Source organism: Eriocheir sinensis, chromosome 16 (genome assembly GCF_024679095.1).
Source record: "Eriocheir sinensis breed Jianghai 21 chromosome 16, ASM2467909v1, whole genome shotgun sequence".
In the NCBI taxonomy this organism is placed as follows: Eukaryota; Metazoa; Arthropoda; class Malacostraca; order Decapoda; family Varunidae; genus Eriocheir; species Eriocheir sinensis.
In genome coordinates this window covers 9,266,525-9,293,222 of record NC_066524.1, presented here as the reverse complement: position 1 = coordinate 9,293,222, position 26,698 = coordinate 9,266,525, and the positions used below count along the sequence as shown (strand labels likewise).

The following is a 26,698-nucleotide window of genomic DNA, read 5'->3' as shown; positions in this document are numbered from 1 at the left end:
TTGACATCGACCATGTTTACCTTGTATCTGGCCACAGTTTCATGGCGTGTGACAGGTCGTTCGGCAACATCGAGCGCAAGGTCACCAACATGGGGGTCATTTATACGCCAGATGATTATATTGATGTCATCAAGACCGCTACCTCTGCTGGCTTCCCTGTCGTCAAGATGACACAAGAGAACTTCTTAGACTACAGCTCTCTCCTTCAGCACGTCACCAAACGAAGGCCACCAGGCACCACCTTCAGAGACTGTCGCAAACTCCTCTTTCGTCTAGCATACCCCCAGGGTTACCTTGTGAAGTCTGATTATGAGCCTGACGACAATAACATCATCAAAGTCAGGCTGCAGAAGGGACGGGCAGCCTGGTCCCACCAGCTGTTTGACCTCTCCACTCAACCACTCCCCCAGAAGTACACAAGCCCCATAGCCCTCAGACCTGAGAAAGTGCGTGACCTACAATCTCTCCTCGCACTCATGCCCCAAAATGCCCATCCATTCTACCGGTCCATCATCGACGCCCAAGCAGGTGATGTCGATAGCACTCAAGATGATGGTGAACACGACAACTTGGATGAACTGTTGGAGTACGAATCGTAAAGGCATTGAGGGGTGGGGGGGAGGGGGGAAGTGTGTAATAAACAATGAAAGTTAGTGATACCTGTAATAAAGAAAGGGAAAGTTAGTGTTACCTCAAGATTGTGTGAAGTGAGAAGTGCAAGATACCAAGACACCAATATCATTGAACATAGCTGAGTAAAAACTAAAAAAAAAAAAAAAAAATACGAATCAATAATGGAAATGTTTATTTTTTTACAGATGATGATTTTTTTATTTCCTCTGTTTTAATGTCATGTTATAGGTGTGTTTCAGGGCTTTAATTTGGTGTATATAACTTTACTCTAGCTTTATTGTACGGCTATTGACATTTTCGTTAAAGTTACAAAACTTTGACCTTCATTTCTGGCGAATATTGATTTTGGCACTTAGTACTCTTCTGCCGCGGGGGGCCTCATTTACCCATGCCACTAACGGGCTGGGGCTGACCAACAAATCCCATCGAGAAAGTCTACCAGTGCTATGGGCCGGTAAAAAGAGAGAGCTGTGCAGGTGGGCTCAAATCTGTACTTGTGTTGTGCTGAGCTACCCTGCTCACTGACATGCACAATCATAATTAAACCAATGGTATGCAGTTTAAGTTGCCTAAATATCAATGTGTGCCCTGCCCTGCCCTGCCCTGGTGTTTATGTGACTGGCATCTGGCTTTGCTGAGCCTCCAAGTCTCAGCTATTGTAATCCTTGTCTCTACAAAAATACTGTTGTAAGGGTTCTTGTCCACCTCAGAAAGAGCACACACAGATGCCCAAACCTGACTACATGGACACACTGCACAGTCTTAATGCAAGGAAGTCTTTATCAGAAACAGCATCAAAGATGGCCTTGTCCCTATCCTGAGAGGAGACTGCATACAAGGCTGAAGGGGGTGGGTGAGTGGGTTCCTGGCCTAATACACAGTCAAAGGGTCAAATTCACACAAGCCTGGCCACTCAAGTCAAATAAAATATAAAAGGGGTGAGAGTATCTTGCATTAATAAAGGGCTCAGACTTCAGACAGGGCTGCAGTCTGTCAACAAAGCTTCCCCCTATGGCAAAAGCTTCCTTCCTTTACCTCTATCTCGCTCACGGTGACAGCATAAAGTGGCCAGCTGTGTCATCGCACTTTGGTATCTTTCAATCCTTCATAGAATGTTGATGATAAAAAGTACATTTAATTGCATTTTTCTCCTGTGGCCAGAAATATATCAAGAGAACAGATCATAACATAACCAATAAGAATGAGGTGATGAAGCTGTTGTCACATGGTGATGTTAGAAAAGGCTACAGCGAATACTCAACATTACTTACACGCCCAACTGACTACCTTCAAGAAAAGTTTATTTCTACCCCTGTAGCCACAACAACCCGCCCACCACCACCACCCATGCTTCACTATTCAGCCTTATCCTGGGTTTCTCCTGCTTCGTAACGCACAAAGTCCACTATGTTCAATCCCTCGCGATGCAACACCTCGCTCACCGTCACTTCTGGGTCACTCAGAAACTCCTGGTGCACCAATACTTTCTCCTCATCAGGATTCTCAGCCTTGGGGTCGGACTCCATGCCAATGGTTTTGGGGTTCATCCCTGAAAGAGCATAACATAAGAACAAATAGGCCTCTCTCCTTCCCTGTCTCTCATCCTTTTTATGTTTTGCATTTAGCAGTGGTCAACATATACAGATACCCAGTGGCTAAGGGAACTAAAATATTAGAAGGACAACTATGGGCTGGTCTTACAGTCACCCGTTTTCATTCGCTAGCCAGCGAACGAAAGCCTTTGCTTTCGTTTTGGAAAGGAGATTTTGGGGAGCGGTTGAGGTGACGAAAACGAGATTTGTAACCAATAAATTCAAAGTAAATGAGTAAATCTGCAATGATATGACATACCGAGCATGCAGAAAGCATATACAAGGCAAATAATTATTCAAAACACCTTTATTTTTGTTGTACAAACATTTTATTGGGCAGCGTATCGTACACCGCCAGCACAACAGAGTCTGCCGTCTCAGCCAACGCAATGGATATTTTCGGTAAGTATATCTAGTGTTTTATTTATCTATTGACATTCCTTTTTGAAAATGTTGTATGTAGTTGTTTTCGTGGCTCATATGGGTGTGCTGATAGGGTTAACAAACCATTGCATACTTGTGAATTTGGTGGCACTCAGTCAACGTGAATTCTATTATGAAATATTAAGAATATATAAGACTGCACCCAAAAAACATTCAAGGTATAATGAACTATTCATAATAGTTTCTGTACCGTCTCCGCCAGTTCTTCTCCCCTGCACAGTTGCTGTCCATATACAGGGGCCTTGTCCGCCCTCGTATGGAGTATGCATCTCATGTGTGGGGGGGCTTCACTCACACAGCTCTTCTGGACAGAGTGGAGGCAAAGGCTCTTCGTCTCATCAGCTCTCCTCCTCATACTGATAGTCTTCTACCTCTTAAATTCCGCCGCAATGTTGCCTCTCTTTCTATCTTCTATCGATATTTCCACGCTGACTGCTCTTCTGAACTTGCTAACTGCATGCCTCCCCCCCTCCCGCGGCCTCGCTGCACTCGACTTTCTACTCATGCTCATCCCTATACTGTCCAAACCCCTTATGCAAGAGTTAACCAGCATCTTCACTCTTTCATCCCTCACGCTGGTAAACTCTGGAACAATCTTCCTTCATCTGTATTTCCTCCTGCCTATGACTTGAACTCTTTCAAGAGGAGGGTATCAGGACACCTCTCCTCCCGAAACTGACCTATCTTTCGGCCACCTCTTTGGATTCTTTTTAGGAGCAGCGAGTAGCGGGCTTTTTTTTATTACTTTTTCGTTTTTTTGTGCCCTTTAACTGTCACCATTGCTGTAAAAAAAAAAAAAAAAAAAAAAAGTTGGTCCCTGGCAGAGGGGGAGGAAAAACAAAAACTATAGAATTACACCCATCACGGGTGGTCACCAGTTTATTTGTGTTGTATTTTTATGTACTAATCAGTACGACTGTTTGTGTTATGAATAACTAGATAAGAGGTGATAGTCTACTGTCTTACAGTGAAAGGTAACTATTTTAGCTCTGATAGATTCAGTTAAACGGCATTAGGTTACTAATTATAAGGTTTGCTTAGTTCCGTGGAATCATTTATGTCTCAATCTATTAAGTCGCCATATTTTATTTTAGCAGCAATAGGTTATTATCCCTAGCAGTGATAGGTTACTATCCTAATGTTGAGCTGCAGCTCTAAGATAGTGTCATTTGCCCTGACAGCTACTTCACAGCATTTCCACAGCAGTAAGATGATTTTTCTCACTTATTTAAAATACTTACTACAATATTCATTTCCGAGTAATTTATGAGAATGGCAGTTAAGGAGATTTTTTTATATTCTCTTGAAATAGCTGTGTTGTTATTCTGTAAATATTTCGCTCCATTGTTCTCATCGTTGTATTCTGGTGCAACAATTATTTTCATACGATAAAGCATCATAGGTTACCCCCAAAAATGAAGTCAGTGTCTCTGAAATATATCACTCAGGTCGGGCCAAACTCTTCTGGTAGCTTATGTAGGATTGTGCAGGTTAGGTTCGGCTTGGCCCCCTTCCTATCTTTCAGTTTAAAAAAGTTAAAGTTGGGGGCATACGCTATAGCTGCATTAGCATTAAAATTCGTTCTTCCATTCATCACTCTGTCCCTCAGTCACTGTTATATTGTACTTTTGTTTAAATTTTCCAGCTTGTTTCTTTCTCAATTCTCTTGTTTTCTGCACACCCAACATTTAGTTATTTTCATCCTAATTTCAACATGACAGCATTTTTTTTTTAATAATACTTTATGTACATATATGTCTCTCCCACAGGATGTGGAATTCTTCTGAATCTTAAGATGCTTGTCACAGTGAAATACCTGGTCACAAGCAATTTCTTCTTCACCATAGATGACTGCATATAAATTGTTGTCATCAGGTAGCAGGGCTATTGGAGATGTCAACTGATATACCTGGTACCCTTTCTACATATAATCTCTCTATCCGAGGAAGCACACCATGTGTCCGAAAAAGTTTATGATCTTGCTGGTATGGCAGGAGTCAAGGTTAGACTACACCTAGGATCAATCCGCTCATTCTCAGTAGTGATGTACAGGCTGACGGATGAGGTCAGGCAGCAGTCTCTGTAGACCATGCATGATATTTGTGGATGACATTGTGATATTTAATGAGGGCAGGGAAGAAACTGAAAATGAACTAGAGAGGTGGAGGTATGCACTGTAAAAGAGGGATGGAAATCAGCAGGAGCAAGACTGAGTACATGTGAGTGAGCCCTACGGAAATGGTACAGTGAGGTTTCAGTGAGTGGAGTTGGCAAAGGTAGATAAGTTCAAATACTAGGGCTTAACAGAACAAAGCAATGGAACGTGTGCTACAGAAAGGAAGAAAAGAGTACCGTACAGGCCAGATGAAATGTAGGGAGAATGGTGACACGATCATCCGATATTTCTGCTCCAGGACAAAGCCCTGGGCTGTCCTGTGATGACTGTGTCCATTTATAGCATCAAAGAGCAGTCAAGTTACAGATATCATAAAAGACCTTTTGCTGTAAGAAAATCTTTATTTGGTAATAAATTTACCTGTATTTTCAACATGGAAAAATAAATTATTAGACTGTGTAATCCTTTTTTCATCACACGTACTAAGGCTAAATAAAACTATATTATCAATAAAATATTAATATAAAATAATGATAAATTCTTTACCCCATGCTAAATTAATAAAGGTAAAGTTGGGGGCATATGCTTTAGCGGCATGTGGCCTCATTGCTCATCTCCATCTTATTGGCCCTAGAGCTGGTTGTTGGTAAGAACTATTTATCCTGGGACATGAGTAGTATGACAGGAGAGTTATCAGTTTACTTTCCCCAGGTTATCCCAAATATCCATTTCTTTGAGTGTAGAAACAATTCCCTGTTTTATTTTTTAGTATTTTTAGATTAATAATACTCAAAACCATTATAATTTAAACAAATATACAAATAAGTAATTCAATAGAAGTAATAAAGAAAACTAACTAATCAAAGCAAACCTAACATAACCGTACCAGCACTGTCAGTGCACTGGACAGTCGGGGCGGTGGCCGCAGTAGTTAGGTTTGGTTAGGTTACGTCTGTTTGGTCAAGGTTGGACTACACCTAGAATCAGCCTATTCATTCTCAGTAGTGGTACAGGCTGACGGATGAGGTCAGGCAGCAGTCTCCGTGGACCATAATATTTGTGGATGACATTGTGATGTGTACCCCAAGCTAAATAAATAAAGGTAGAGTTGGGGGCATATGCTATAACTGCATGTGGCCTCATTGCTCATCTCCATCTCACTGGCCCTAGAGCTGGTTGTTGGTAAGAACTAATTATCCTGGGACATGGCTAGGGTGACAGGAGTCATCAGTTTACTTTTCCCAGGTTTTCCCAAGTATCCAATTCTTGAGTGAAGAAACAATTTCCCCTGCTTTTTTTCTTACTGTTTTCAGATTAATAATACTCAAAACCATTATAATTTGAAGAAAATACACAAACAAGTAGTTCAATAGAAGTACTAAAGAAGACTAACTAATCTAAGCAAACCTAACATAACCCTGCCAGCACTGTCAGTGCAGTGGTTAGGTGCTACTTTGGCTCGTTATCTACAAGAACAAAAATATCTACACCATACTTTGGCTTGTTATCTACAAGGAAAAGTATCTACACTGTAGAAATTTTATTTTGTAATGATATCTACATGGTAAAACATAATTAAAACACTTTTGGTTTTGGTTTGGTTATGTTACGTCTGCTTAGGTTAGTTACTTATAATGTACACTTTCATAATATGGTTAAAGAGCATTTATTTTTGCCCTTTGCCCACAGTTTGGAAGAGTACATGATATTTTGAAGTGGCAGAGCTAAAATATTTGCCAAAGACTTTGTAAATATTCGTCCTTGGGGTGTTTTATCCTCTACTCCCCCTTTTTTATTACACTGAAAAGGAGAGTGAACAGCTGGGAGGCTGCATGTCAAAAATGCCCAGGAGAAGATTAAAGAAACACTGGTGCATTGGTTAGCAGGTTCAGCAGTAAATCCGTGTGTCCGTGTATGAATCTCAGCTTGATCAGTTGACACGCAGCTCACCCAGCTGTTCATGCACCCTTTTGGGCTGACTAACTAATGGGTATCTAGGAAAACTTTGGGAAGATAAACTGCGGGTAGCAGAGAGGTCACACTGGCCCTGTTATTATTATTATTATTACCCACCACAGACTCAAGGACAAGTAAGGCGGACAAACACAGAGGCCGCACGCAGCTTTGAGGCATGCCCACAACTCTACCTGGAGACGAGGTAATGCTGAAAACATGATTTATCTCGAGAAAAACAACAGTGGTCGCTGCACAGTTCATGGTACGCGCTGATAAATCACGTGACTTTGTTTACGTTTTCACGCTCACGCTCGCCAACCTCGCCCGACCAGTTATACCAACACTGCCGACGATTTAGGTTCGGTGCGGGTCTCGTTGGGGAGCGTAAATCTTTGAGTGTAAGACGGGCGCCTGGCTCTCGTACACCAGCCAACGAACCTGGTGCGCGTTTTCGTTTTGCCTCTCTCGAAAGGACTGTAAGACCGGCCCTATATCCTGGAGGTTTGCTGATTTTCAGTGTCCCATCAAGACACCAACATGAAACACTTGCAGTGCCTAAGAGTTACCTAGTATACTACAGTTGTTTAACACATAAACTGCAAAGTGCCTCTTGAGTGGCTTGGTGGGTGACTTACTATCTCTTATGAGTGCAGTTTTCAAATCCTGAGTGATGTACAACCCTAATGTTTTGTGTTGGCAACACAATCTGTCAGACAGTATATGCCACCCTCATCATGAGCCTATCAGCAGGCTGTCATTAACAGTGATGTTGAGAGCATCTACTTCATTTGCACAACTCTGGTGAGGAGAGTGACACTAATGCCCATCCTAGCCAACAAAGAAAGGCTGCTTGTACTTATGATCCAATTTTTATGACCGTTTGATATTTTCATTCATTAGTTTAATATATATTAATATATGCTTAATATAAATAAGAAATGCTTAATAAAGTATATATGAGGCGTCCAGAGGTAAAGGGGCGACATCACCACAACCTAGTTTTGAGTAAATCTCATTCAAAGTTTAGCGATGTGTACTGCACTTTCCTCTTGACTCACCAAGTTATTGTTTGTATTCATTTTAATTGTATGACCTAGCTGTATTAATTGTATGACCTAGCTGTATAATAATATTTTATTTTTTTGTATTGAAAAATAAATCAATTTTATTGCAAAATTTTTATACCCCAATTTAGAAATTGGTTATGATAATTGGGATATCCATAATGTATGTGGATTTTTAAAATCCATGTTGTTCACCTAAATTATGGTATGAACCATTTCATTTTAAACCAAAATGATGATTTTTAAAGAATTTTTATAATAATAATGTGAGGAGTGCTGAGGCAATGTTTACAGTCACCTCTTGATCAACACAAGGGTCACGTTCCTGGAGATGTCGTGTTATTTAAAATCGCTTTATTCAAACATAATTTCCCCATAAGAAACAATAGTAATAGGGGGGGTTACATTCCTGGACACTGGGAAAGTCTGCCTATTTTGGGGATTTTGTTTAACCTTAAAAAAACATTATTAATACATTAGTAGGTCATGGACACAACAAAAACACACCTTCTCATTTTATTTACATTTGTACTTCACTTTCAACACTCGACACTTGCGTTGGCCACCGTCCCCCCTCACCCAGCGCTCCCGTCACCCATCACTCTCCGCCTCACTTGCCTCCTTCCTCTTCCTCTGACTGGTCGTCATCGTCGTCGTGACTATTGTCTGCTGAATCCTCATCCCGCTCTCCCTCCTCACCCACTGCCATTTCCTGCCCCATACCAGCCAGCATGGCAGCGATTAAGTCCATCTGGCCCGGTTTACATCACCCGCGCCAGGCTCGGCCTTGCCTTCCTCCTCTCTCATGCCGTCCATCTTGGGACGCCATGATGACTCGCCGCACCTCACTGTTCACTGTTCACTCATCCCACTCAACTGACATCAAATGTTACACCACCCCCCGCACCACACCAACTACGGGCAGGCAGGCGGCGTGCCGGTTCCCGCCAGAAGTAGCGTGGGTGCGCATGACGTCATTGATTAAACGCGCGTTAGTTAATCGTATCTCCTTAAATATAAACTTGTGTTAAATCAAAAACGTGTTGTTTAAACTCGTGTTAATCAAGAGGTGACTGTACTTCCCGGGCTTTAACTCAGACGCTCCGCCTGGTGGGCAGCGCGGCCTGTGATTGGCGGAGCAGCGGGTAGAGCGGGAATGCCAGCGCTTCACTGGTTCTCATGCTGCTGGCGATGCCGCCTCTTTACCTCCGACAACCACTACATGATATAAGGAATTCTTGTTTGGATTACTTGCTAGTACACCCTCAATTCTCTTGTTGTAAGGGTCAGTATACCTTCCACTGTCTTTGAAAATCATAAAAAATGCGTGTGCCTATCGCATGGTACACTTAACTAAAAATGCAGATTTGGCAATGTCGCCCCTTTACCTCCGGACGCCTCATATCTTCATATTTAAAATTCTGGTATATTGCTTTCATGGTGAACTGTTCATAAAAACAAGCATATGGAGGAACTACATTAATGTCATGATGCACCTTACCTATGATGTGGACACAGAGCTGTTTGGCCACCTCAGTTAGTGGCCCTGATGCCTTGAATGCCACTATCACCCCATAGCGTCCCAGCTTCAAGTCCTCGTCCACAGTGCTGGGGTGACAATAGCCAACTAACTGGGTGTCCGCTTGGGTGGTGAGTCGAGTGGCCCGGGCAAGGTTCATGTTCTCCCCGATGCTGCCAATTGCCAGCGCCAGTTTGTCCCCAAGTGTCTTGCCATCGCCCACTGGCAGTGTCTTGAGCTGCTCTTCAGAGAACGATTCCTGAAACAATAGATTGCTTTACATACTGTTAAGCTGCTGCATTGGTCGGATTTTGGGAAGCTCTCATATAATCTGTCATTATTTAGCATATGGTTCTAGACTTTTCTAACCTCCTTGTGGGGCAGCGGTCACAAAAACATTCTAGACAGAAAACAGGTGTATACAAGGACTAACTAACCCGGTAGCAGCGACGGGCCAAATTTGTGGCTTCACCGTGTTGCAGCGACAGGGCAAATTTGTGCCATGATATTTACCCCCCAAAATAGATGATACATAATCTGATCACAAATGGTTTGATATATATTATAAAATGGTTTGTGTGAGAGGTGATTTTTTCTCATTTTTCTCGCTTGGAGGGACCACTAAGAAACATGATCCCCGCTGCTACTGGGCTAAGGGAAGTGAGAGTCAGTTTGGGTTACTCAGCCAGCCAGAGAGTGAGTCAGACAGTCAGACTCAGGCAGTCAGTGAGACAAGACACAGCATGGAAGGCGGTGGCTGAGTGGTCAATGTGTGGGCGCAGTGTCTTGGAGGATCCAGATTCAAGTTCCACCAGCCCCTACAAGATGACAATTTTCAACCATCACAAAGTGGGGTAAGACAACTCATATGCTGTCCTGATGACCAACTATCAAGCCAGACTATAGTCCGTTTCATGTCATCTGTCTATCTACAAAGCGGAAATCTTGATGGATGTGGCACCTATGCATTCCTACTGTAGTTCATGAATATGTGAAAATCAACTGTTGTGATTAATATTCAAGCTAATGTTTATGTATACAAAAGAACCCTCAGTCCTTATAAATCCCAAACATGCCAATGGCAATGGTCACTAATTCATCGTTTTCAGGGGTCACCGGCTGGCTTAATTTACATGTTGGACAAAGTGTTGCGCTCTACCGAGTGGCATCCGCAAAGAAGTCTTGTTTACCACACATATTGATTTTCAATGCCGATATTCTTACTAATATAAGTTTCTGGTTATTTGTCTGTGATAATTTCCGATATATACTCGAGTCTATATTATTAACATCCTTTTAGAGCAGAAACAATGGTCGCATGTGTGTTGCAGCTATCTCATTTTTTACGAATGTATTATACCAAATATGCCGTACAGGTAACTCTCGATTTACGCGAGTTTGTTTTACGCATTTTTTAAATAACACGGGGTCCAAAATCCAAATAAATGTTTAATTTACACGTTTTTCTCACATATACGCGATATTTTATGGAGTGGCCACCAGATATTTCACGCAACTCACACGACGCCGCGGCCACACAGCTGAGCTCAGTTCTTCCCGTGCGCCACTTGAACAACAATACAGTACCCACGCTGCCACGCTACTCAACAACGTACCGGTACTAACGGTACCAGCTATATGGTACGGTACCGGTACCAGACTGCTTGGTATCGGTACCAATACTAGCCAGTCGCTCATGGTGTCCATCATTTCTTCCTCACACGAGTGAGGCTGAGACTGAGTGCCTGAGTGGATATCTCGGTGATATGGATATTCTCTCTCTCTCTCTCTCTCTCTCTCTCTCTCTCTCTCTCTCTCTCTCTCTCTCTCTCTCTCTCTTTCCACTGAATGAAGTGAATATTTATTTTTCGATAGAAACCTACCTCTTGTTTGATTTACATTGTTTTTGATTTATGCGACCTCTTCAAGGACACAATACTCGCGTAAATCGAGAGTTACCTGTACACGCATTTTACCTAGCCTTTGTAGAGGTTTATGCTTTGAATAAAAAAGGTTAGAGCACATTATCTTTAGCTGGCTTTGTGGAAAAAAAAAGAAATTATGTGGCCGAAACTGAAATAGCCTGCCCAACTGACGATCAAAATCGAAGGTCGCAAACCCTCCTTGCACCCACCCACACACTTGCCGCTGCACACATTCACTCCTGTCCTCAGCCTCAGTCAGTAAAGATGGAATAGGCAGTGAAGAGCAAGCGAGCAGGCTCAGGCGGAGGCAGGGCCGTGCGTGTGGTTTGTTATTGTTTTGGTAGACACGGGGGACAATCGCAGCCGCAGCGTCATTCTCAAATACCATTTATGATGAAAGTAAACTATTTATGGGTTCTGTGTAAATGCATTTTCTTTAAAATATATAAAAAGAAAAAAAGAAGAAAAACATTGAGTTCAATCCATCAATACATAAAATAATAATTTGTTCCAGGAAAACAGACGGTACGAAGAGCATGAAACATCTATATACAATTATTTCCATTATTAAAGTCTTTATAGCACGGAGTAATGTGTAAAAGTGTTGTAATTATTCTATCTTTTCGTTTAGTGATAACATAATGTACATAAAAAATAGAGATCCAGCTGTCCAGCTTGTCTGTAAAATATTCTGTCTGGTGAATCAGGCAACTGCTGAGTTAGTGGCCTTGGCCATTTGCATCGATAAAAATAATCTACCATACAAGCATACGAAAAGACAGTATATAGTCAGATCATACTTAACCCTCTTGCGCACCTTAAGTTTCCAATAAGTTTCTGTTCTGCTCATCATACATTTCTCAGGCCCGACCGGCCTTTCTTTGCCACCACAATACTCTACATTCCCGGACGTATTTTACCCTCACAGATATATCGTACCCCAATAAATTTGGTATCAATGGCCGAAGTACCAACTCTTCCCCACTTGCTAGTTTGAAATTTTGTGGGCCAACTTTTTAGCCAAATATATGTTTCGAAGCGGAATTTAGTAAGGATTATTGTGGTATCCTCAAATTTCTCATACACCTATTAGTTCTCGAGTTACACTGAGAAAACTGTATTTTTTTCCTCTCCCGTCAGAGTAGGCTAACAAATAAAAATCGCTCAAAGCTCCTCATCTACGCTCCTTAGAAAGGTTGCCATATGTTACCATTAAGAAACTTATCCCAACAAATGACGCTTCCAAATATGACGCATTTTCACCGAAAACTTAATTTTTAACAAATTTTTTTTATCTTTTATGACGCGTTTCGCGTCATCGTGCGCCAGGACCTTTTACCCTTTGATGACACGAAACACGTTATCGTGCACAAGAAGGTTAAAGTTCTATGGCCTTTCAAATGCCTATATATAATTCATCTCATTTCAGGCACATTAGAAGACATCTGGCTCTGCAAGTGCAAATTAGGGGTATCTTAATAACTTACTGCATGTAAATAACGATTAATATTCAAAATAATATGAAATAGTAAATAATAACTGTTGAATGTGATGTCCCCTGGAAACCTGTGTGTAGGGAAGTGGCTGTGGAATACTGGGAGGCTGTAGTATTTACATTTCTCAGAGAATTACACAGAATTTGGCCAGCCAGTCAGCACCAAGGGAAGTGCCTGGCTCCCCCGGCCTCCACCGACAGGAAGGACTTTTGTTAGTCGCCCGATGGAACAGACTGTAACTGAGTGACCACCAGTTGACCAACGAACACACAAACACACACATACATAAAAACAGACATAGCACAGAGATGTAAGGCCTCCCCTGTATTCCCTTACCTTCACTATGCCCAGCGTCTGCGTCGCTTGCGTTCCACCGTGGACAAAGAAATCTCTGGTCACCTCTGAGACAAGGGATGTAAATTTTTCATTCCTGGCCACAAAATCGGTCTCACAGTTCACCTCCACCATGGCCCCACTCTGGCCTTCTATGTGGATGCCGACGAGGCCCTGGGCTGTCTTACGGCCAGAGAGTTTAGTGGCCTTCTCCCAGCCCTGTGCCTGTGCTTGTTCCTGCAGCCACGACTCTGCCTACACAGGGGGAAAATGTAAGGGTTAATAATATTGCAAGACAAATATATGAATACTGGAGTGCTACACTTCATTCTAGTGAGAAAAAGATTAGTGAAGTGATGCAACTGAAGAGTGTCATGTGTGATTAAATATGGGAAAGATCAAGAGAAGGCGGATCTATGAAGCGATTCAAAGTGATATCGGACACAAAAAGAATAACAAGAGACCAGTCTAGTGTGTGTTCATAAACATGTTACAGTCGAAAAGGTGTAGTCTTGTCTTGTGTGTTAGGTTGTCTTGATCTGCATGGTCAAATTGGAAATCCACCATTGAGAAGGTCAAAAAGCCGTGGTATAGATAGATTAAAGCGTTACAAGGCGACGTGCATCTGTAACAGCCACCGTCGTAACTGTCTGTCATGTAAATATTTCATTATCTAAACACAGGATTAGCACAGTGGTACGCTTACAGATACTATACTACAACTTTACCGACAGAAAGTCATTCTATCCTTTTAAAGAAGTAAAGATTATCCTGATGTGCCATTTGATGATGCCCACGCTTGTCATAATGGAGGCTTGATGGGAGATGTGGACCACCAAAAAGGACGTCAATGGAAGTGTGAAAAGGTTCTTGGAGAGTGCATGGACGAATAGAATGGAAGGATGGGAGGGAGGGAGGAAGGGGCAGAGAGAGAGAGAGAGAGAGAGAGAGAGAGAGAGAGAGAGAGAGAGAGAGAGAGAGAGAGAGAGAGAGACTACATAGGGCTGAATGTGAGGGAGCAGTGTAGGGAGTTTCTGAAGAAGTCGCAGGGTAGCACCTGAATCTCCTCTTCTTTTTTTTTTTTTTTTTTTTTATTTTTTTTTCCCCCAGTGACTGTCAGTGCCGAGTGAGACGCCACTCTGGAGTCAACAAACTTGGTAGCTGGGAGGAGGGAGGAGGCGGACGTGCGGAGGTGCAGCACACTAAAACCATCTTTTTTGGGAAAAGCAAGGAACAATTTGGGAACAAGGACAATGTTCAGCAGTGGCTGTGCTAAGTGCCAGAGGGAGGTCACAGCCTGGAGTAAGGGAGTGAGCTGTGAAAGGTGTGACGACTGGCACCATGTGGGCTGCGTGGTGGTGGTGAAGGGCGCGGCAAAGCCCGAGCACATGAAGGTCCTTAAGTGTTTACTGTTTACCGTTTACTGTTGATGAGGTTTCAGGCCCCGGTCCGCCGCCGTAGCAGCGCTCCACAGGGCCGCCAACATTATAACAGTAATATTAGCACCTAAAGTTGTCCTCAATCCTCATGTTTGTGACGTCGTAGGATTTAGTGAATAAGTGAGTCTTCAGCGCTTTCTTGAAGATTGCCAGACTGCCATTGTTTTTAACATCCCCGGGTAACTCATTATAGAGCCGCGGGGCACTCTTCTCAAATGCTCTGAAACCCAGTTCCAGGTTGACCCTGGGCTCATAGAGTCTATACCGTTCTGTACTGTGTCTCACTGACATGGTGGTGTCCAAATGAAAATCCTGTAGTAAATTTCTCAAATATCCAGGTTTACCAAGTCACATTGCTTGGTAAGTCAAGACACATATTTTGTAGACTATTTGTGCCTTAATGGGTAGCCAGTGCAAGTCTATAAGTGCAGGTGTTATGCTCTCACGGGGGAGCAGACCCTTTATTAGCTTTGCAGCTCTGTTCATGACAAGCTGTAATTTCCTCAGCAGATATTTAGGAAGGCAATAATAAAGTGAGTTACAATAATCCACGTGATTATATATAATAACAATAGTCATGTGATTATATATAAGCATCTTCATGGTCTTATATTCCAAGTATTTCTTGACAAATGCAACATTTCTCAGATGGTAGCCTGACATTTTCACCACCTGATTGATCTGTTCTTTGAATGATAGAGTGCAGTCAAGTATCACACCTAAATCTTTGACTGACTTTTTTACAGTCATATTGTCATCTTTTATCCGAAGAGTGGAAATATCTAGTCTCCTGAGATCCTTGTTCTTCCCCACAATCAAACATTCAGTTTTATCCTCATTCAGCTTCAATTGCTTAGAATTCATCCATTTCCCAACATCATCCATAATTCTGCTCAGCTTATCTTCAGTGTTTTCCACATCACTCAGCGACAGATAGAACTGTGTATCATCAGCATACAGTTTAAAATTAACTTATGCCTTCTTAGCAAATGTGAAAGACCGATAGTATAAACACAGAATAAGACTGGACCCAGTACACTTCCTTGAGGGACTCCTCTTTGCAAACTTTTATTAACAGAGAAAGATTTACCTATTTGCACACAGTAAGTTCTGTTCTCAAAGTAACTCCTCAGCTAATCCAGCGCACCACCCACAATTCCAATATTTTTACAATCCTGAAGCAATAGACTGCTCCACCATGTCAACCGCAATACTCAAGTCTAACAAAATCAGAACACCACACTTCCCTTCATCCATGAGTACAAGCAAATTGTTTACCACCGAACAGAGAGTAGTTTCTGTTGAGTAAAGCCTCTTGTAAGCAGATTGATTATTCAGTAAAGCCTGCACCACTAGCAGATGCTCCATTAGCTGATCCAAGATCACATTTTCAAGTATCTTAGATAGAAACATCAAGTTGGATACACTCAACCCTCGATTTGCCGGACCTCCATTTGCCGGATTTCGGATTTGCCGGACAAGAGTCCGTGGGGTATAAAAAAAAAAAAAGAATTCCGGGACAATACGATTGCAAACAACAGCGCCAGACAAAGTTCGCAAATCGGGCACTAGATGGCAGCGCGGGCGGACATACACGTCTAGTACTGGACTGTACACAAGTCTGCCGCGTCACACGAGTGTTGTGCTTACGTGCTTGTCGTGGATACACCTCTTCTTCACAACGATGCCACCCAAAAACCCACCAAAGAAAGTAACCAAGCGTACAGCTAAACCTGTGCACCTTTCTGTACCTGTATATAGTATATGTATGTTGTATATGTGCATGTTGTAGAAGGTAATATATTATATTACAGGACAGTATAGGACAGCTATGCGAGGTGTAGTCCGGGGGTGGGTTGTGTTTCCCGGACATATATAGGGTAAAGTCCGGCAAGGGGGTAGACCCCCGGACATTTTCCATTGCCGGACATTTGCCATTCCCGGACAAGCCTTCCCCCCTTTTAGTCCGGCAAATCGAGGGTTGAGTGTACTGGTCTAAAGGAACTTAAACACTGTGGGTCCAGTTTACCTTTGACGATAGGTCTCACGATCGCCACTTTCTCATTCTCGGGAAAAGTCTTGTTTTCGATACAAGCGTTTACCATCTCCGTCATAATATTTAAGAAATCACTAAAGGTTCGAGCCTTAATGATGTCACTTATCGGCAAGGGATCATTATCACAGTACGTCAGTTTCATCCTGTGTGCAATAGTTTTCACCACATCCACATCCACTTGTTGAAAGCTTTGTTAACTTAATTTCAGGGACTGAAGTTTCCAAAGCAGGTCCATGGTAACTGTCGGCCTTAAAGTTCCTGATAACCTTCTCAATTTTCTTATCAAAAAAGTCTAGAAACAAATTTGCCAGCACATCATCCGAGAATCCATCAGGAAGGTTGTTAACTTTCCTGTTACCAGTCAGACTATCAAACACCTTACATAGTTTATTAATGTTAGGCCCTGCCTCCACAACCTTGTTCCGATAGTATTCTTTTTTCCGTTTTATCACAAGCTGATTTTCTTTGTTTCTTGCCTCTTGGTATGCTCTTCTTGCCTCATCTGTTTTAAGCCCACGCCACAGTCTTTCTTTTTCCTTTTCTCCCTTTTTGCCCTCAGTATTTCCGTATTAAACCAAGGCGCATGGTCTTTCAGCACTATCTATTTTTCAATCAGAGGACAGAGGCTGTTATACTCATCTCTAGCTGTACCATTATATAGCTTAACCAGGCAGGTAGCACAATTTTCGCAAACTGAGCCATGTTCACAAATTTCACAACATTCAATGGTAAATTTCTGCATTACAGAATTTATCAATAATTCTGGCTGAAAATTACCTCGCTGTCTGAACGTAATCTTTTTCCCCTGCATTGCTTCCTTTTTATATGAAATTTCAAAGGTTACCAATTTATGCACAGGAGATATACGACAGGAGTGCACAGGAGTGTATGAACTAGTGACCCTCTAAATCTTCCCGTTTTCTTCACCTTCATTTCTTTAGTCTACCCTTTGACACACCATGTTTTCTTTCTCTTCTCCCACTCTCATCACACACTATTCCATTTCCTTACATCAACACAATTCCAAAACATTTTCTCTATCGCTAAGGGTCACTACATCATAAATATCTTTACCATATCATCACCAATGTTACAATAGTTACTCACACACATAAGAACACCGGTTAATCAAAATTGTAAATATTTTCGTATATCGAATTGAGTAAATAATTATTCGCCATTTATAAAGCATGTATATGCTCGGAAATAAATTTCCTCGACATGGAGTCACCACCAGGTTATCAGTTGTTTCTTTTAACCCACAAAGGCTGTCTTAGTGGACTTGACACAGCGACGCTCAGAGCTTCGTTTGGCGGCCGAAAGCACACAAGCAACTATGCTTGGCTTTCAAGTAGCAGTCCAGGCAACCGCTACAGAACATATGGTTTGTGTGTGACGCGTGCCAGGTAAGAAGAAGGAGAGTGGAAGAAGGAAGATAAGGGAATAAGATAATAAGAAGAAGAGGAGGAGGCAACAGACGAGAGACATCCCCCTGGTGATGAGGTAGAGAAGGCAGAGCCAGAGGTGGCTGTGTATCACAGCTACCACAAGGGAGCTGCAGCCAGCAAGGATGCCGGGAAGGAGCAGAGACGGAAGAGAAGGAGAAGGAGGCTGCAACAGGGATGGAGGGTGAGAGGGACCTAGAAACAGCAAAGAAGGAGGAGAAGAAGGCTGCACCAGGGACAGAGGCTGAGAGGGAACCAGAAGGAGCAGAGAAGGTAAGGCAGGGTGCAGCAACACCAGCATGTCCAAAGGACAAAGGAACACCAGCAGAAAAACAGGAGGTGGTAAATACACCAGAGGTAAGTGTGGAGGAGGAAGTCTCATCAACAGGGCCATCGGTGAGGAGCAGGGGGCCCGCAGGAGAGACAACAGAGGTGGGAACAGTGGTCCAGGCCGGAGGGAGAAGGGAGCAACAGGAAAGATGTCGGTAGCTAAGGAAGGGAAGGAAACAGCAGCAGCAGCCCAGATGGTAGGGACGAGGAGAGAAGGAGCAGCAGAGGACAATAAGAAGGACGAGTCTGGCCAGCACTTCACCCCATGGATCGGGGTGGGGAACCACACCTGGCAGAAGGTGCAGGACGGGCAGTGGATGAGGAGAAGGCCAGGGAAGTTGCAGCAACGGCTGTGGCTGTTCGGAGACAGCATCCTGAAGGGGGTGGGAAAGGAGATCCACTTCCTAACAGGTGGCTTCTACAGGATAATGGACAGGACTGAAAGTGGTGCCAGAATAGGACAGATCAAGGACGTAGTGGAGGAGCACCTACCGGAAATTCTACCAGATGACCTAGTCGTGGTGGAAGGAAGAGGATATGGCCTACACAAACACAAAGGAAGAACAAACAACAGCAGACCTGCTGGTCCTTTCGAGGTTGTTTGTGACAAGCTACACTAACTATCTAATCAAAGGTGGAAGATGAAGGACAGCAAAGGCGAAGGCTCCTCCCCACCCCCCCATCCCTCCAGCCAAAGCTGGCAGGAAAGGAAAAAGAACCATGCAGCATGGAAAAACTGCATGGAATTTATGTAGGAAAGAGGAAAGAACTACCATTACTGCTACCACTAACCGGGCAATAAAAGCGGACAAGGACACCAGTATTCGAAAGAACTTAACGTTATTACGACAATGAGTAATATCTTAGTTGCTGGTTGGATTCAAAACACTTGTCTAATCTATTCTTGAAGGCCGTAACTGTTGTACTATCAACGACATCACAAGGTAGAGAGTTCCAAACATTAACAACTCGATTGAAGAAGAAGTGTTTAGCTTCGTGCGACGAGAATCTTTTACCACTTATCTTCAAATTGTGATTTCTTCTTGTTCTATTTGATCGATCAATTGTAAAGTAATCTTCCGCATTAATATCACTGAATCCTTTGAACATTTTAAACACTTCTATTAGATCGCCTCGCATTCTTCGTTTTGATAGGCTGAATAAATTTACTTCTTTGAGCCTTTGTTCATATGACAAATTTCTCAACCTAGGAATCATCTTTGTTACTCTTCGTTGGACCCGTTCCAACTTTTCTATGTCTTTTCTGTAGTAGGGAGACCAAAACTGTACACAGTACTCTAGACGGGGTCGAACCAACGAATTATACAGTTTTAATATTACTTTTTCCGATTTATTATTAAAGACTCGTCCGATGAAGCCAACCAATTTGTTTGCAGTTTTAACTACCTCTGAAAAATGCTGACCGGGCTTTAAATCGCTTGATATAGTGATTCCAAGATCCTTTTCTTTACTTACTGCAGAAAGTTGTTGGCCATTCATTACTTACACAACGCGATTGATATTTTTTCCGATGTGCAACACTTTACATTTCTCAACGTTAAATTTCATTTGCCATTGATTGGCCCAACGTGCAAGTCGATCTATATCTGATTGTAAAGCTTCTTCGTCGAGTATCGCAGTTACTTTACTAGCAATTTTTGTGTCATCAGCAAATTTTGATACTTTGCAAATGAGCCCATCATCGATATCATTAACATAAATTAAGAAGAGCATGGGGCCAAGCACTGATCCTTGAGGTACGCCGCTTTTGACATCGAGCCAGTTAGATGTAACACCGTTTAGAACTACTCTGTTTCCGCTCAGAGAGCCAGTCCGCAAGCCAATTGTGAATGTTACCCGAGATACCGTGCGCCAATAGTTTGCTGAGCAATCGTTGGTGGGGGACCTTATCAAATGCCTTTTGAAAATCCAGATATATGATATCTACTGATCTGCTTTCATCGAACACCTCAAAAATATAGTGAAAAAAATCAAGTAAGTTAGTCAAACACGAACGTTTACTACGGAAGCCATGTTGCGAATTATTTATAATATTATTTTCTTGAAGAATTTCACCATATTGTCGCGAATGATAGTCTCCATTAACTTACAAACAATAGATGTCAGGCTAATTGGTCGATAGTTTCCTGGATGAGACTTGTCCCCTTTTGAAAATTGGTGTGACATTTGCAAGTTTCAATCCGACGGAACTTTTCCAGCTGTTAAAGATTTATTGAATATGATGGAGAGCGGTTTACAAACTTGATGTTTGATTTCTTTTAAGACCCTAGGGTAATTTTGTCTGGACCAGGAGCTTTGCTTACTTTAATCTTTTCAATTGTGCGTAAATGTCACTTTCTACGATGAGCACGCCACTTAACATATTTTCGGTCCTTCTAACCTCCGGCGGTTGAGGTGATAAACAATCTTCGTCGGGTAAATACGGATGCGAAAAAGTTATTTAGGATTGTAGCCATTTCATTTTCATCGTTCGTGGTTACCATTTTCATTAGCAAGCGGTCCGATACCACAAGTGAGTGACTTTTATTATTTACATAGCTGAAAAATTCTTTAGGATTAGATTTACTTGTTTCGCTATATATTCTTCAAGATTTTTCTTGCTTCGTTTTATTAATTTCTTGGTTTCACGGCGAATTCTGTCCAACTCTAGTTTGTCAGCCTCGCTCTGAGATGATATGTACCTACTGTATCGCGTTTTTTTAGAGATAGGCTATTTTGAATTTCGTTATTCCACCATTTGGGTTTCTTCTTAGAAGCTGAACGTCTGTTACGATAGGGTACGCATATGCTTATGGCATTGTTCAATATTGTGGTGAAGGCCCCCCAAGATTTATCAATATCTGTTTCCGCCGAGATTTCAGTCCAGTCAGAATTATTTAGAACTGATCGGAGTCTTACGAAATTCGCTCTCTGATAATCAGGCACCTTTTCTTTACTAGGAGTTACTTTACTTTCTTTCATATTGATGCTGAATGTGATTGTTCGGTGATCGCTAGAACTAAAAACTGGACCAACATTTACTTCGTTAACTAGATCAGCTGTCGTTGAAAAGATAAGGTCAAGTATATTATTTTCCCGAGTCGGTTCTTGAACGTGTTGATGTAAATCACTTTCTAGTAAATTTGTGTACAGGTCGAGCCCTGTATGACAGTTCAACGGTTCACCCCATCTTTTCACTGGCAAGTTAAAGTCCCCAACAATTACTGCCTCGCAACTGCTACTTGTTTCTAATAATAATTCACTTAATGCGTGGTCGATATCAAGAGTCTTGCCTTGGCGGTCTGTAGATAAGTCCAATTACTATTTTACGAGATTTATTTTTAATTTCAATGAAGACCGTGTCTACATTGGTTATAATATCTGTTTTCACGGATACTGGATGGAGAGAGTTGTGGATATAAAAGATAACGCCTCCACCCTGTCTGTTCTCTCTTTCATGACTAAAATGGTATAACCCGGTAATCTATATTCCATAATGAAATCTCTATTTGAAGTGTCTATCCAAGATTCTGTGACTCCGATGATGTGATAATGATTTGTAGCTGCGAGGACTTCTAAGTCTTCAAATTTGTTACGTAGGCTACGGCGTATAGCAAGCTTTAATGTGATTCGAGTCGGGAGTTTTGGGTTGAGTGCACCCTTACGGTGGAGCTGCTGGTGTTCTCGCCTCCGCGTTTTTGGCTTTCAAAGAGCCACTTGGTCACAGAGCAGCCTCGAAACGGGCTGCTCCAACAGGGTTTAAGTGAATGCCATCAGGAAGGAACAAGTCCGAATCGTAGTAAAATTGTTCCACAAGTTAGCGAACTGGACGTTTTCTTGTGAGCAAAGGGACTGAAGTCTGTTGTTTGTGCTGAAGGCCTTACTGTAAAAGCTAGATTCGGCACCGACCCTCGGGAGGATTCCTGAGATTATGATGTTACTGGCATCCGTTTTACGTTTATACTGCTTGATCATGCGGCGGTATTTCTCAAGCAGTTCCTCAGAAAGGGTTGTCTTTACGTCATTTGTCCCCGCGTGAATGACAAAGAGGGTGTTTCGGTCGGCATTTCGTGACATCATCGCACGCTGCGGTGATGTCGTCCAGTCTGGCACCTGGATAGCAGTAACGTTTTCTGCGGCCGTTTGATGAACGACCACAGAACTCAACCAGCTGGCCACGCACCATGGAGTCCCCAACTAGGCGAGTCTCGAACTCATCCTCCATGGTGTCTGCCAGCACCTGGAACCTATTGAAGGTAGTGGGTGTCAGTAAATCCTTGGTTGCCTGCCTTGGTTTGGCTCCATTCCTTACAGGTTGGAACCCGACATCCTGTGAAGCAGGAAGAGAAGCGTTAAGTGGGGCAGGCTGGAAGTTGTCCTGTGAGGCAGGCTGGGAGTTAGCCTGTGAAGCAGGCTGGGGTTAGCCTGTGAGGCAGGCTGGGGTCAGCCTGTGAGGCAGGCTGGCGGTTGTTCTGTGAGGCAGGCGGGGGTTAGCCTGTGAGGCAGGCTGGGGGTTAGCCTGTGAGGCAGGCTGGGGTTAGCCTGTGAGGCAGGCTGGGGTTATCCTGTGAGGCAGGCTGGGAGTCAACCTGTGAGGCAGGTAACACGTCCTCCCGTGAAGCAGGAGGGTCGTCTGGAGAGGGCACAGTCTCAGTGGAGGCCTCTCCACCATCGATAGTGGAGTCACTGCCACAGTTGTTAAAACAAATTCCTGAAGGGCTACAAATTTCTTTTCAAGATCATTGTGCTTGACTTTCCACTCAGTCACAGCCTTCTGTAGATGTAATCTTTGAACGCAGAGGCGGCAAGTTTTACTCAGCTGGAAGAACTGAGCTGCAAAACGTCCGGGACAGACGTCACACTTAAGGTTCAAGGCATTGTTAGAATTTTAAGCGAGTTAACAGTTTGGGCAAATATTAAAAGCGCTTCGAAATACTTTAAATTGTGACCATAAATTGAATTGTATAAAATTGTGCATGGAAATTAGATACTGCTGTGTTAGATGCCTCCAACACTGGGAGTTCGCTCCACAGGGTCTTGAAAACGCCTCAAAGACCAATCGCTTGTCCTGAGCCTCGGTCACGAGAGAGACTTTCACAACCCGGCGCTTTTCAGCTATTGTCCTCGAAGTTTTGTCCCATATCACGGGGCCGTAGTCACACAGAGCAGAGCTGGCAAGGAGGAGAGGAACCAGCAATTAGTTCCCACTTTCCAAACGTCTAACCCAACTCTGCGACCCTTTCGAGGCCTGGCCAGTGGCACCTGTCACCAGGTGTTCTCCACCAACTCTAGAGAGTATCAGACGCCATTCCTGAGAGACCAAAAATCTGAAAAATTCATTGAGTATAAGAAAAACCCACAGAAACTCCACCTAGAAGCCGGGAGGTACAACCTCAAATGGCCCACGGAAGATATCTCTTTCAGGAGAAAAAAAAAAAAACAAGAACCAGCTGTTATGCAGAATAGAGATGGGAGTACCGTCGATAGAGGGGAGGGACGGGGAGCTCACACCGACAACTGGTTCCCAGGGAGGCTTTTATTAGTGTAGAGGTCGCCACACTCCTCTTCACCGCAGGCCTAAATAATTAGGCACGGTCCAGCTGACTAGGACCCTGGAACTCCAGCCATTGTCTCATAAAGAGATCCTCTGCCTGCAGTCCAATCCACCACTGCTGCTGCCCAGAGGCTTCACCGTGACCCTGGCACGGGAGACAGATCAGGTATTACACCTTGTCCAAGGGTGACCTGAGACTATGCAGGGCAGGGACGTCTAGTTCCCTGAGGTGAAAACAATTCACCCGCATACGGAGACTGTGGGTGAGGAAAGAACTGTACAAACGCTGAAGGAAATAGTCCAGCGAGTGAAATCACAAGTGACAGAAAAAGTGCTAGTGATGAGTGTGCCGAGGAGGCAAAGCAAGGAGGGCACAGCGTACGATCAGAAAAGGAAGTGGGTGAACACGTGGTGCATGAAAAAGACCGAAGAGTGGCAGTGTGACGCTCAGTGAAAACATGGCCTGGCAAAGAGTGTGGGCAGGTGATGGAGTGCACCTGTCCACCATTGGAAAAGTGTGGGCAGGCTGGAACACAGTGGAGTGGGCGCAGCACAGAGCAGTGACACAGGAAAGAAAATAGCATGAGGCCACAAGAAGACAGATGTGTTTTGCCTTCCTGAACACAAGAGGCTGGAATGAAGGGAAGTGGAGAATTTTGTTGAAGGAGGGAGAAAGCATTGAAGTGATCGGAGTAGGACAAACAGGGTGGCATGACGGTACAGTGGCAGGAAGGTGGTTGGCTGTGTATAGGGAGAGGAAGGAGAGTAGGAGAGAAAAAGGGAGGAGTGGGTGTGATAGTGAAGGAGAGGGTGGGGAGAAAGGTAATGGAGGTAGACTTATTGGAAGAAACCGAGAACAAGTTAGGTTATAACAAGGGAGATCTGATCACAGTTAAGGTGACAGACCTGGAGAAGGAATGGTGGGTGACAGTGGTGTATATGGGAGTAGAAGGGGCAGAAAACTGGAAGGAAAATAGGAAGCTGTAGGGTGCATTACTGGAAATTAGCGGGGTAAAATTCTAGTGTTTGCCCATACTCCCCCCTTCCCCCCTTACAAGCCTGGGGACCTGGTGGGAATGCGGGGTTTCAGGTGGGGGACACGAAATCCATCGCATTCGCGTATTTTTTTAGTGGGGGGGGGGGGGGGGGGCTAAAAACTCCCTAGATGTAGGGAAATTCCCTAAATTTAGGGAATTTTCCCTCCCACCACCACTAAAATAAGCGTTTGCGACGAATTTAGTGTTTCCCATACGAAAACCACGCACTCACTGGACCCTCAAGCTTGTTTTGGGAGAGAAACGTAGTGAACCCACCAAACGATGCTCACCTCACCATCTGGCGTGGCACCGGCGGCCATCTGTGCTCACATAAACCGCCTCCATCACACTCATGCCCTCTCACTAGTAGGTCGTCACCTCATCGCAAGGTTTCCGTCCTCCAAGTAGAGATCCATCCAACACCGCGCCTTTAACAGTACTGCAGCTTGTGCAGGAAGTGCAGGCTCTCGAACCTCTTGCCTGAGCTGTTCGAACACGTGAATCCTTACTGACCGGATTTTGAATCTGCTTCACGGGCTCGTATTCCCAGTATACAAGGTGATTGTGGATATTCACTCCACGCCTCCAGAATACGATAATATGCCTCCATATATCATAGTTAAAAAAAAAAAGAAAAAAAAAAGTACTTAAAAGTAAAGAAGCCGAATTAATCCCCTTCCCCCAACGATCTTGGGGGACCTGCGTGAACTCGGGGTATTTGGGTGGGGGAGCATATTTAAACTACTCCAACCGAACTTTACGACCCCCCTGCAAACCAAGGGGGGCAGCCCCCCCTGGACCCCCCCCTTCTTAAAGGTGCGTGTTCTAAAAAAAAAAATAACCACGCGTGGTGGACCTGGTCTCACATGCGTGGGCTAATGGCAAACTAACCGTACCATCGCTAACCAAGCGTACCATCGGTAATAGTATTAGGTAAAGGTGCGTGTTCTAAAAAAAAATAACCACACGTGGTGGACCTGGTATCACATGCGTGGGCTAATGGCTAACTAAGCGTACCATAGGAAATAGTATTAGGTAAAGGTGCATGTTCCAAAAAAAATTAATAATAAATAACCATGCGTGGTGGACCTGGTCTCACCTAGCGTATCATTGCTAACCGGATCGTTGGCAACGCTGCTCATATTGCAATGGCGTCGCCATGTAAACACATCGTCCGCATGTATAATATGCCCTTAAGTACAATATGGAGGCGTAATATCGTATTTTCGAGGTGCGGAGTGATTTTCAATAATTACCTTGCGTGGTTTCCGTACGTTGTAAAAAAAAAAAAAATGGAATGTATGAAATTTCCTTACATCTAAGTATCTGTAAGAAATTTCCCTACATCTAGGGTATTTTTCAACCCCTCATAACTCAAAAACTATGCATTTGCGACGCATTTCATGTTTACCACCGCATTCCCCCAAGGCTCAATGGCCCCCTAGCCAATTTTGGTTGCGAGGGGTGAGTATGGGCAAACACTAGAATAATACCATTAGCGGCAGGGTAGGCAAAGGAAAGTGGATAGTTATGGGAGACTTTGATGCACACATAGGCCTAAATAATGCACCAGTCAACAGAAATGGACACATGCTGCTAGACTTTGTGGAGACAGCTCATCTGAAAATTAAGAACTGGGAGCTTGAGGACCCAGTAACTTGGAGGGACAGAGGTGCAGCATCAGTTATAGATTATATCCTGGCAAGTGAGGCAGTGGAGAGAAACAAATGTAGGATATGGAAGGAAGAGGAGGTAGATA

At 43.4% G+C, this 26,698-nt stretch overlaps 1 protein-coding gene across 2 annotated transcripts in view; it reads right to left on the bottom strand.

The window, feature by feature from the left end:
- Nucleotides 1–788: 788 nt before the first annotated feature.
- LOC126999244 (elongation factor Ts, mitochondrial-like) overlaps nucleotides 789–26,698 on the bottom strand; it is a 37,298-nt gene continuing 11,388 nt past the window's right edge. For both annotated transcript variants that reach the window (XM_050861631.1, XM_050861632.1), the window contains exons 3-5: nucleotides 13,082–13,333; nucleotides 9,307–9,583; nucleotides 789–2,182 (exon numbers count right to left, since the gene is read on the bottom strand). In XM_050861631.1, coding sequence (XP_050717588.1) covers nucleotides 1,989–2,182; nucleotides 9,307–9,583; nucleotides 13,082–13,333 — 723 coding nt within the window. In that variant the 3' untranslated portion in view covers nucleotides 789–1,988. The remainder of the gene's footprint in view (nucleotides 2,183–9,306; nucleotides 9,584–13,081; nucleotides 13,334–26,698) is intronic.